At 43.2% G+C, this 12,073-nt stretch overlaps 1 protein-coding gene across 4 annotated transcripts; it reads right to left on the reverse strand.

Moving 5' to 3' along the window:
* Window positions 1-1,225: 1,225 nt before the first annotated feature.
* Window positions 1,226-9,753, reverse strand: LOC109774958 (disease resistance protein RPM1). Of its 4 annotated transcripts, XM_073499679.1 has the most exons (7): window positions 9,457-9,753; window positions 8,964-9,357; window positions 8,786-8,861; window positions 7,347-7,601; window positions 3,057-5,745; window positions 2,614-2,738; window positions 1,226-1,721 (listed from the first exon to the last, which is right to left on the reverse strand). In XM_073499679.1, exons 5-7 carry the CDS (start codon window positions 5,656-5,658, stop codon window positions 1,512-1,514), a joined length of 2,937 nt encoding a protein of 978 aa, XP_073355780.1. In that variant the 5' UTR covers window positions 5,659-5,745; window positions 7,347-7,601; window positions 8,786-8,861; window positions 8,964-9,357; window positions 9,457-9,753; the 3' UTR covers window positions 1,226-1,511. The 4 variants fall into 4 exon arrangements, with proteins under 4 accessions (XP_073355780.1, XP_045084215.1, XP_073355779.1 ...); XM_045228280.2 differs by lacking the exon at window positions 1,226-1,721 and having other exon boundaries at window positions 2,372-2,687; window positions 2,886-5,745; window positions 9,457-9,747; XM_073499678.1 differs by lacking the exons at window positions 1,226-1,721; window positions 8,786-8,861 and having other exon boundaries at window positions 2,372-2,687; window positions 2,886-5,745; window positions 9,183-9,357; window positions 9,457-9,747.
* Window positions 9,754-12,073: the final 2,320 nt, after the last annotated feature.

Genomic DNA, 12,073 nt, shown 5'->3' on the forward strand with positions numbered 1-12,073 from the left:
AGGTTCTTCAAAGTGAAAAAGATAGAAATAAGAGAAAATAGGTACTCGACTTTAGAAAATTAGGAGACTCCAAAATGGATAATAGAGGCATCGAAGGTCGACGCGGATTTTTAGGACATGCGGCCACGCGCTGCCGATATCCAGTCCATCCGCCGGCGCATCGCGATTCCTACTTTTAATAGGCCCTCTGGCAATACGAGGCAGCATCATTCACATGGGTGAGAATACACCTCTTTATATGACGTGCTGTGTGCTGTGTGGCCCATGTCGCATTTAAGTTTCGTATGAATACACTAGCGGGACAGCGCCCCGATCTAGGAATAAATTCTTTTGGGTGTCTGGTGGGCGTGATTGGAGCGGTCGTCCGGTGAACTCACTGCACATCCCGTGTCACCGCGTTGGCATCAAGGTGTGGAGATGGAGATCAGGTCAGGACGTCTAGACCAATCTTTCTGTGATGGGTTTCATTGTTTCGAAGTGGATGAAAACATGTTTTGAAATATGAGGGCTAAATTTTTTAATGAGTGTCTTTTTAGCCGAGCAGAAGAAACGTTTTTTACAAGTGATCCCCATGATCATTTCATGAGTGTGTGAAACATTTTATGGAATGGCAGAATTGAAATTAATTCAACGAGTTAAATAAGTTCCCCAACTATACCCACAATGACCTAACATTTCATTGTTTTGTAAGTTTAGCTACTCTCCATCAGCAGGATCATGGTTTTTATTGTTTCAAAATGGGTGGAACCATGTTATTGAAAAAGGAGGAACGGATGTTTTTTGAAATTAGTGTAAATTATTATCAAAGGAGGAAAAAAAACATTTTTCCAAGCAGAAACAATGAATGTTGTGGGCAAGTTTTACAAATCGATATATCAAGTTTCCCGATTGATATTTGTTCAAATGGAGACCTATACCCACAATGGGTTGATTTTTTTCGACAAGGGAGAAAACAAATTTTATTATGTTTGTCCATTTTTTTATATAAAAAATGATTTGATCAGTGCAACTACTACCCATGAGCACTATCATGGGTTTCATTGTTTCGAAGTGGATGAAAACATGTTTTGAAATATGAGGGCTAAATTTTTGAATGAGTGTTTTTTTAGTCGAACAGAAGAAACGTTTTTTTACAAGTGATCCCCATGATCATTTCATGAGTGGGTGAAACATCAATGGGTTGCTGGGTGGATTTACGTTTTGCAGGGGCAAGCTGGGGCATTCATTGGTCTGCTACGTATTTATTGTGCTGCCGGAGCCACGAATTATTGCCGGTGCACTGCATGAGGTGGGTGCGCTGTGTGGTTTTAGGTTAAATACATTTGCATCCTCTCAGGCGATCCGTCAGGCTTAATTAACAACATGCTCATAAACAATGACCGTTTAATGCGTCTAAGCCGGCATAACGACACAGTACAAACGTAATACAATGACTGCATAAGAGAGAACTACTGAATGCTGGAACTACATCTAATATCGCGCCGCACGCATGTCACTAGCTTTTAGAACATCTACTTGCAGGTCTGGCCGATAACAACATGTTGCTTCAGAACTTGTGCATGCAGCATATGGCCATTAGCACCATGTTCAGGACGCCCAAGATGAAAATGTTCTTCAACCACTTGATTCTGCTCAAGCAGAGTTACATGCCGATGCGTGCGAGAGTAGATGACCCCAGCGAGTGCTGAAGTACTATATACTTGTTCTCTCACTTCCAAAACCTGCATCCACCAAACTGAAAAACACAAAAAGAGCTTGGTTTGAGAGGAGGAGCTGCGGGAGATGGACGCAAAGAATCTCGAAATACTTGCTCCATGCCGTTCTCATTTGTAGAAATGCTTCCCTGGGTTCTCTACCGTTCCAGAGACGAACCAGAGCACGTTGTCGGCGTTGCACTCCGGACAGCGGATCAGAGGAAGCGGTGGCATCTAGGTGGAGCGGTGGTGTGACGCAGGGGGGGGGGGGGGGGGGGGGGAGGGGGGAGGGAGCTAAGCTCGGACTTGGATGAACACATGCTTGCGAGGCAGAGGGGAAGAGAGGTGATATGAAAACTTGAGTGGGATGTGAATCTACAAGCTCCGAGACAGTTTAAAAAAGCCGCGGGGGAGCATCCTGGAGCTAGCTGTTAGCACTGCCATCCTGGCCGCCCGCCAGCAATTTAAATGCTTTTGCTGCCTCGTGGACCATACACGGGATGTGTCAGCGACAATACTGCATGAATACTGAATGCTATACGAAGAAGTAAACTGATTATACAGCCGAAGCGTATTAATGTTGCACGAATCTCGCGGCATCATGCGGTATGGATATCGCCCGCGCGTGATGGCATGTCCACTCGTGATTATTCGCATCGAAGGTATGTAAATCAAACTGATCAAAGGGCTGAACCATAGATAAAAAGCACAATAATTTTTCTTACATAGTACTACTGACGGGTTTGACGCATTTCAGGAAAACCCACTGTTTGTACCTTGTCGTATACAAACTACGGGACAAAAAACCTGAAGCGTGCCACTACCCTGTTATTACAGTTCCAAATCTGAAGCGTACCTAGTGGTCAATCCGGAGTTCAAATACAATACACTGAGAAATTTCAATATATAGATGACATACAGCGAGGGAAGTCTTGGTGAACATGCACCAGCAAATTACACAAGCACAGAACAGCTTCTTCATCTCAATGGAATCTGCAAGGGAAAGCAATTCTTCTTTATTCTCATTATATTGCATGGGGATCCCTAAATGATGAACGGATGAAGGAATTGAGGAAAGAATCATAGTGTGAGAGATCAATAATTTGTATGTTCAGAAAAAGTATATATGAGAAAATGTTTCACAGCAGAAGGAAATTTGGTGAAATCGTAAATAAATAAATAGAAACTTACATTTTTAGTAGCGGCGCCTGCATCATTGGCGAAGGCGATGAAGTATCAGGCGTATATGCTTGGTACAGTCTTGTTCTTGTACCATAGTCATAAATTCTACTGGCATGTCCATGAGGACTACCTGTTGGAGTGAGGTTAAATTTTGGAATCCTGCTGGAACAACGAGCATACTTCTCAGACCAATGAGCTGCATATAATTAAGGATCGGCATGGTCTGAGCCTCCACTTCAATGCAACTGAGCTGCTCCATGTCAGCTAAGTACAGTTTCTCGAGCTTTGGAAACCAACCTGTCCTGAAAGTCATGATCTGCCCCTCATACACTCTGTAAAGGTGAAGTTCAACCAGATGTGATAAGTGTGCAAATGAAGGAATTGGATCTGCTTGTAACCTGGACCAGCCCATGCGTAGGTCACTGAGTTTTCTGAAACCACTGAATATTGTTGGGATAACACCCCCTTCCAACTTGCCTTTCAGGTAAAAGTTTTCCAGATTTGGCAAAGGATCTAAGTTTTCCAGATTAAGAACTTCTTCCTTGGCATATGAGATTATATCAAGTTTAGAAAGGTGCACCAATCTTGTGATGGAGGTCCATAATTGCTTAATGTGCTCACACTTGGCTTTCATTATTCCAAGTGTTCGGAGTAATGTTAAGTTGCAAAGGTTGACCACTAAATCTTTGTTTGCTTCTACATATCTCAGTTCTTGCATATCCTTTAGAAGGCAAATTCCAGGATGTACTTTAGCGGCTTGGAAGCAATCAAATATTCTTCCATCATATTCATGGATGACAACAGTTAGCAGAAATCGGAGTTCAGTCAGCTTCTTTATTTCAGGCGGCAGTTCCACTACACGAGTTACTATAAGATCTAGACTCTGCAGCTTCCTCAACTTACACAATGCTTTGGGAACCACTTCAAGATTGGTGTGAGACAAATCAAGGTAGCGCAAATTGAACAGAGTGGTCACAACATCAGGGAGCTTCGTTATCTCTGTGAATCGTAAAGACAAGACTCGTAGCAATCTGAAATTTCCAGTAGCAGTTTCTACCCAGGAGGATGATACTCTACGATCGAACAAAATGAAGGATCGTATCTTTTCTCCGCCATCAAGAGTATCTTCAATGCTGTCAGCTTTGAGTACTGAAACACGCCGTGCTTCTCTGCTGCGCATAGTATCACGAGAGCTATCCAGAAGAAGAGAAAATTTCTCAACTGTGCACTTGCTTATAACTATATCTCTTACAAGGTCATGCATTTGGAATGTCTGTGCAATGCCATCAGCATCCCTCTGGACAACTTGAAGAAGCGAACGTTGAGCGATTTCATTGAGATACTCATTCCCTACTTCCTCCAGAGTTATATGTGGCCCCCTTTGTTCTACGAAGCCTTCAGCTATCCATAACCGAATAAGCTCATCTCTTCGAATCTCATAGTCTTCAGGAAATATACCACAGTATAGAAAGCAGTTCTTCAGATTTCCTGGTAAATGATTGATGCTAAGGTCCAGGGCATTTCTCACGGAGCTGAGCTCTGCGTTGTTACCTATCTGCCAATCTAGTTGATGATAGAAGGATTTCCAGTCATTTTCATATAGCTTCTTGTGTGACAGCAAACTTCCAATGGCAACAATAGCTAGTGGCAACCCTTCACACTTGTCCACAATTTTTTCGGCCCAGCAAATTAGACTCTGAGGACATGTTTTCCCTTCTATTCTCGGAAAGGCTTTTTGACAAAAGAGATCCCATGCTTCTTCCTTTCCAAGCATTTTGAGTTGAATGCCGTGCTCATCATCAGCCAATGAAGCAACATCTTCATTTCTTGTAGTTAAGATGATCCTGCTTCCTTTATTGCTTATACTCAGTGCATGATCTAGCAGTACCCAGGCATCTCGACTCCACACGTCGTCCAAGACGATCAAATACCTTTTGTCCTGCAAGAAGTTCGCTAGTGTTTGCACCAAGCTTGCAACATCTGTAGTGTCCACCTGACAAGGGATGTCCTTTTCCTCCTCCTGAAGCTGCCTTAATATTTCCCTCAACAGATGCTGAATGTTGTAACTTTGAGAAACTGAAATCCACGCAGAACAGTTAAAATTCTGCTTGATTTCATCCTTTTTATAGACCTGGCGGACAAGAGTCGTTTTGCCTAAACCACCCATACCACAGACAGATATGATTGTTCGCTCTTCTCGCCCGTGTATCAACTGTTGCACAAGCCATGACGTTTCTTCTTCAAACCCGACCACCTCATCCTCGATGTTTAGACATGTTGAGTCCAGAGCATGTTCCAGCTGACGATTCTGGCTTGTGTGGTTAACTTCTCCTTCTGCACTGATTGTGATGCCATAACGATCTCTCATGCTTGTGAGCTTCGAAAGGCGGACCTCAATCTGCTTAAGTTGTTCAGTAATGCTTCGCCAACCACCCGCATGTTTGGAGCGACGCCATAGTTTCGTCAGTGAACTACTACCTTCTGTATTTGATTGTCCGAGAAGGTATTCATACCCATCAATTACATCATCAGCATCATGTGCAACCTTTTTTACCTCATCAAGCCAGGCATCAAAAGCCAAATTACATGATGAGCGCATCGTTACTTGCATTAGAAAAGCTTTCATTACTGTAAATTCAGTCTCAATCTGCCTCATGTTGTTCTCAGCTTCAAGTAAATCCGATGCTCCTTTTCCTAACCGCGAGCCTATTGCATTTAGAGCATCGCGCCCCAAACTAGCAGCAATTTTCCCAAGCACGACATAAACCACAGCCTCTGCCATCTTTTCTTTATAGACTGGAATACCTTGCTAAGCTTCTTTCAAGTTAAATGTAGTGATCTTTTATGTCACTATCAAACCTTGCCATTGCTGAAAAATAACATTAGATAAATATAAGTAGCATGATTAATGTAAGATCAGAATGTAAATGCCACATGTATAGCATGCAGAATTAGCATAGGAAATTGTCAAGTTCGCATTTAGTTGGTATTTGTCAAACATAAATGTTCTAGTTTTATAGGTAGTGAAATAGTACTACCAGTACATTGAACATAACTACATCATGATTAGAGAAGGGGGAAACAATACATGCAAAGTGCATCATTATCAAAGTATTTCTTTCTCACTATATTTGGTTAAACAAATATCTCAGGTGCCTATAGCAGGATAGTCACTACCTGCCTATAGCAGGATAGTCAGTACCACAGGTAACGTTGGAAATTGAAAACCTGGCAACTCTGTTTTGCAAGCTTATGTTCCTCGGCAATATAGCATCTCTAGCCTCCAGTCCATGCTAGTAGGAGGCTTGGTAGAAAGATGGTTTGTCCTACTTCATTTGCCACTACATAAATTGGCTGAGGCTGGCCCAGCAAAACAAGACCGGCAATATACTAGCCAAGTAGCCATGTCGGAGACATAGTAGCCTGGTTCGCGGGTCGATGGTGCGTCCCGTGACCCGGGGTCGATCGACCCCAATCGAGGGTCGGGGACGACGTGGGGTCGAGGTGGGTCGTTGGGTGGATCGCGACCCTGATCGCTCCATGACACCCCAGATCGGTATGGAAGCTAGCCAAGAACATCTATGGGGGATCGGGATTCGGGAGTTTATGGTGATTCAAGGGTTACCCGGCAATCACGCTCCAAAGTTATGAACTCCGTCACACTGCGGCTGTCCGCGATCCGCCGGTTGACGCGCCTTCTCCCGTCTCGCTCCAGCAGTCCCACCATTGAAGGATACTCACCCTGCTCGCCTCTGCTGCTTGAGAATCCGATAGTACTAACTAGGGATTGAAGACTGTACAAGGAACAGAGAGGAGCGCCTGGAAGGGCAGGAGAGTGCTCGACGGCTCGAGGCTTTAGAACTGGATCGGGGACTAGAGCGTTTTGCAGATGAACTGATGCAGAGATTTGGGGACAATTCATGCGAACAACGTTTGTTTCTTTGACACAGGTGCGCTGTGCGCATATGCTTGCTGTGAAAGAGAATGGTAGATGAGAGAAAATCACGCCATAGAAGACGACTGACTTGTGACCCCATTCGTTCTTACAAAGAAGGAAATAAATCACCGCGCCCATATCATAATCTTTTCCGCGGGAATGGCGGGATCTTTCTTTCCCTTCCATGCAAAAACACCACGACCCGGGGTCTTCGACCCGCAATTGTTTGGATCGCGATCCACGTTCCAAATCGACGTCCCGAAGATGTATACTACTCGTCGTACCTCGTTCCGACGGGGTGGCGACCCACGACCCGCGACCCCGTTCCTCGACCCGGACGACCCGGATTTCTGGCAACTATGGTCTGAGATCCTTAATCTTGCAAATCTAGTCGAGTTTCAGTTGTCTCTTTAGCTTAGATCGGAAGCAAGCGAGAGTAAAACATGTAGAACAAGATAGGGAAACTTCTAATCTAGAGCGGTCAGCTAAGTTAAAGAAACACAGAACGAACAAACGAGTAAGAAATTCCAAACCTTCATGAGCGGAAATTTGGGAAGCCAATTTTAGAGTGATGCTTGCCAGGACGATTGCAGAGGAAGGCATCATATCACACCAGCGAAAGGATGGTCTTCCCAAGCTAAGGACCACGCCATCGCCTCGGATTCCTCGTGAGAGCAGCCTTGCTGGCTAGATAAAGAACATAAATGGAGCTCCTGCATTTCCAGCCATTTGTGTGGTCCGCTGGTCCTTTCTTGGAACCACACCCAGTCTTTCCTAGTTAAGTCAAACTAAAAAAAAAAAAGTTGATGTCCAGCATTAATGTGATAACATGAAACAGCTCATCATGACAGAGATCATTGGTTGTTGTAGGAACAATCACTGTTGCAACTTAATACCTTGACAGGAGCAGGTATTTATGCAACGAGTTCGCTAATTGACTAATTCAAGAACACTAGACAGCTCATCACGATAGAGATCATTGATTTTTTGAGAGGCAGTCCTTGTTTCAACTTTTAACTCAAAAACTAAATATGCTTGACCCATCAAAGTAGAAACTCTCTGAAACAGTTAAATCAAACGTAGTTAAACCATTTTTAAATACAGTGTATCAATGTTAGTATTTGGTTGGCATGGTAAATGAACTAAGCGCCATTCTCATGTGTTAAGAGCTCAGGTATTGTTGCATCGATTTTTTTACCATTTTATCTAAAACGAAGTTGGAATTTTCTTTTAGCGGTACGCAATGTAGCTAACAATAGTGAGGTGTTGTATGGCAACTTTATCAACCCACGAGCTGTGCATGTCCAATCTTCAATAAATTTTACATAAGCGCCCATGTGTGTGTCGTTGTGTGTATCTGTCGGTTATAGTGTGTTGGATGTTTCTAAAAAGAATATTTTATAGAATTCTGTTTCTAAGTAAAAATACTAGCTCCATCTCAAAATGTAAAATGCTTTTGTAGGCTAAACTAGCCTACAAAACATGTTATATTTTGAGACGGAGGAAGTACTATTTACTCCTGATCTCAAAGCATTTTGACAGATGTGCACTGAAACTTTTAGTTATTTTGAATATCTAAATATTTAAATGGACAAATGAAAATCACATCTATAGATGTTTTTTATAAATAAGTTACATAAGGAAACAAATTTATAGGATTTTATAGTTAGATGAAACTAAAAAAACAAAATTGATGTGCAAAGTATCATCTTTCTTTTAACAGGAGTGTGGCTGGGACGTTTTGTGCTTTTGGGCCATCTTGTTCTTCTCATCAGCATCTTTTCTTCCTTGAGCCTGAGCAAATTGATTTTTGGGTTTTACAGTACCATTTTCCCTAGTACATCGTTTTAGGATAAAACAATTCTAATCACCGAAACGAGATATGCAATGTAAGAAACGGAAACTGGCTAATCATATACGCAAACAGTCTTTGAGGGCACCGAAAAAAAGCAAATAAAAAAATGGTAATTACCTCTGCCTCCAAATATAAGCTGCCTCTTCTCAGTCATGGCAGCAGGTGGGACAGATCCAGTAATTGATGACCCTGTCTGCTCAAGTGACACGATCCAACGGATAATGAATAATGAAATGAATAAACAAGAATCCAATTCTCAATATAGGTTGAATAAAGGGAGCAGCTGGCAGCTCACTTTTGTTCATGACATGTATACATCAGACAACCACCTTTTTCCATCCCAACGACCACACCTGAAAAATTATGACCACCTACCAAATAGAAGAAAAAAAATGCTTAGCTGGCAAATTTCCTTCAGAAGTGATGAAACATTGACGCCAGAAAGTTCTACTATCAAATAGAATGAAAAATCAATGTCTGTAACCGGCCTCCTCGGAGGGCTGTAACCTTAAACTCTCTCTTTGCGTTTTCTCAAAAACAAAAATGCATACATGCATGGCACTTTTTCCATTTCCTATGGCTGAATCAGAAGCGAACTCTCGGGGTGTTTCCTATGGCTGGATCAGAAGCAAACTCTCGCGGTGAGGGCCAATCAACAAAGCCAGCCATCTCTGACGATTGCCATATGTCTAAATAGTACAAAAGAAGAAAAGAAGAACCATGATACGCATTAGTGCTTAGTGGTTGCGGATACCGCAATATAATTGGAAACAGAGCAGGGGACTGACCTGAACGAGCACTGAAGATGAACATGTGGAAGGCACTCAGGCCTGGCCCTGCCTGCCTGCCTGCAGATCCTAGCCATTACTGGTGCATTCTGGCCTGTACGACGACGGCTTGTTCTCTGTAACGCGGACCACATACATAAGTTTAACCAACTCACTGCATCGCTCCTCTGATGGAACAGCGAGTAATGGCTAGCTGAGGGAAAATTGTGTGGGTTTTAGGCGGCTGAGGTGGGGATTCGTGGAGATCAACGGGGCGGCGGCGAGGTGGATCGGAAGGATTGGGTTGTGGGAGTTACCTGCGCCAGCGAGGGGCCAGGATTTGGCCGCCAAGTAGGCTCTCGCCCAATTAATGCATCTGCATCTGCTTCGGCTGCGGCTGTTGAACCATCATCATCCCCAGTCTCCCCGTCTACGTCCTTGCTCTGCTCCTCAATTATGAGGTCCCAGGCCTCAATGACGAGCCGCCCACAACGTGCTAGACGAAATGCCCCAGCAGACGAGGAGGAAGAGTATTGAGAGATCTTTTTTTATTTCTGAAATAAAACAATACAATTCCATAGATCACACAGGTCCAGCCAAAGCGCCGGCTAGACGAACGTTTACATCACCCGGGAGATCCTCAGACCAGGTAGGGTATCCCTAACTACCTGATGCCGGGCACCAAATGCAGCTAAAGCATGCGCTAACTTATTACAAGCCCTCGGGCCAAACGAAAATGTAATACTGTTGTAGCTGTTTAGCAACATGAAATTCCATACTTGTACATTTCTTTCCCTGTACATCGAAGCATGTTTTCTCTTTAGTCAATGTCTGGCTGTTTGCTATGGAATCTGTTTGTTTGTCTGTGCATTGCAGTCCTGCGAGGCTGCAAAGCGATGATGCATGCGGGGGCTTCCTCGCAGCCGGAACAAAAAACAAGAGAATTTGGGCACCGGGTAATGGTTATGACATTAGGGAGCGAGGGGAATGCATCATGCATGGCGCATCACTATCCGCACCAAGAAACTGCACGAGCAGATTACAGAGCACAGAACACATACATACGTACGTACATACATACATACATACCTCAAAAGGTAGGCTCCATCAGAAGAACAATTGAAGTTAACTCAAACTGGATAATAGAGACATCAGCGTATGTAAATCAAACTGATGAAAGGGTTGAATCAAATATGTTCATAAACGATCATGGATAAAAGCATGACATTTTTTTGTACCTTGTAATACTGACAGGTTTGGGGCGTTTCAGGAAAACCCACTGTTTGTTACCTTGTTGTATACAAACCATGGGAAAATAAACCTGAAGCGCTTGTACTACCCTAGTATTACAGTTCCAAAATAAGCAGTCACTCAGGAGTTCAAGTCGAATACACTGAGAAATTTCAGCTTCGAGACACATGGCGCCTTTGTTGAAAAGCACGTGGCCAAAATAAAGACCTGCAGGTTGATTGTTCAATACCTGATGGTTCAACCACCAGCAAATTACACAAAGATAGAGCAGCTGCTTCTTCTCAATAGATCAACATTGGAAGTCAGGACTGTACCTCGATCTACGTGTTCTTCAGCAGAACTTGTGCCTAGGATTACTATCCATTCCTGTAATCTGAGTTTTAGAGTCCCTACGACCTTTTCTACTTCAGGATCGGATGAAGAGAAATATTGTGAGGAAGAGGTCGTCACCTCCGGCGCCAAAAAAGTTCACCAACATTTCTTATAACATTGTGGAGTATTGGTGGGGCATGATCCCTTTGCAAGTGGCCCACCCAACACTTTGTTATGCCATCTAACTTCCAATGACGACCACGAGTGTATGGCCGCATGAGGTGATCTAACCATGGAGGCCAAAGTCGCATTGTGGCAGCAGAGTAGGAGAGCTATACACAATGATTGTGAAGACAAAAGGGAGCATGCTACATTTACGATCATTCCTGGTGCCTTCTATGCCTATCAAGTTTGAATCTTAGAGATACAACAAATCATGCACGAAATGATATCGGGTAATTCTAAACCAAAAGAAATGAGAAATGAGGCATTCATCATTTGCTAGGGAATCCTTGCTCTTTATAAAAGACTTGGATGGTAGGCATTGATATGAACTCACTAGTCGAGCATCCCTATGTAATGAGTTCGGTCCTGAGGTAGGTCAGAGATTTTGAGAGATTTAAATAAACTATGCATTCACTTGCATCTAACCTTTGCAACAATGCACGTATCAAACATGCAATTTTGTACTACAAAGTTCATGAAAAGAAAGATGTTGCCAACAGCTAACGTTCCTTCCTTAGAGAGAAAAAGTGAGGCAAGGAAAACCAACATGATAAATTATCATGCGGGGTCAGATCAATGCTCGAAGCACAAAAGCATAACTTTGGTGTCATGCATGTGAGGTTCCATTCGCATTTAGGTATAGTTCATGCCCTTGTCTCTATGCTTAAGGGTGCCACTCACATATCACCTAATCCTCATCTGCGCAAAAGTGAATGAATATCCCCTTATGCAGGCCAATGTCTTGAAAGAAATTGTTGAGCACACGGAACTTTGTCATGCAGAACCATTCGTTGTGCTATTACTATCAGAGTTGCTAAATTGTTTCACAGAGCAGTCTTTCCAAATAATG

The sequence above is a fragment of the Aegilops tauschii genome, chromosome 5 (genome assembly GCF_002575655.3).
Source record: "Aegilops tauschii subsp. strangulata cultivar AL8/78 chromosome 5, Aet v6.0, whole genome shotgun sequence".
NCBI lineage: Eukaryota > Viridiplantae > Streptophyta > Magnoliopsida > Poales > Poaceae > Aegilops > Aegilops tauschii.

Coding starts and splice junctions, on each gene's coding strand:
- LOC109774958 (XM_073499679.1), bottom strand. CDS start 5,658: ATGGCAGAGGCTGTGGTTTATGTCGTGCTTGGGAAAATTGCTGCTAGT. Junction 2,739..3,056: donor GCAGCTCATTGGTCTGAGAA/GTATGCTCGTTG, acceptor TTCATCATTTAG/GGATCCCCATGCAATATAAT. Junction 1,722..2,613: donor TCACCAAGACTTCCCTCGCT/GTATGTCATCTA, acceptor TGGTGGATGCAG/GTTTTGGAAGTGAGAGAACA.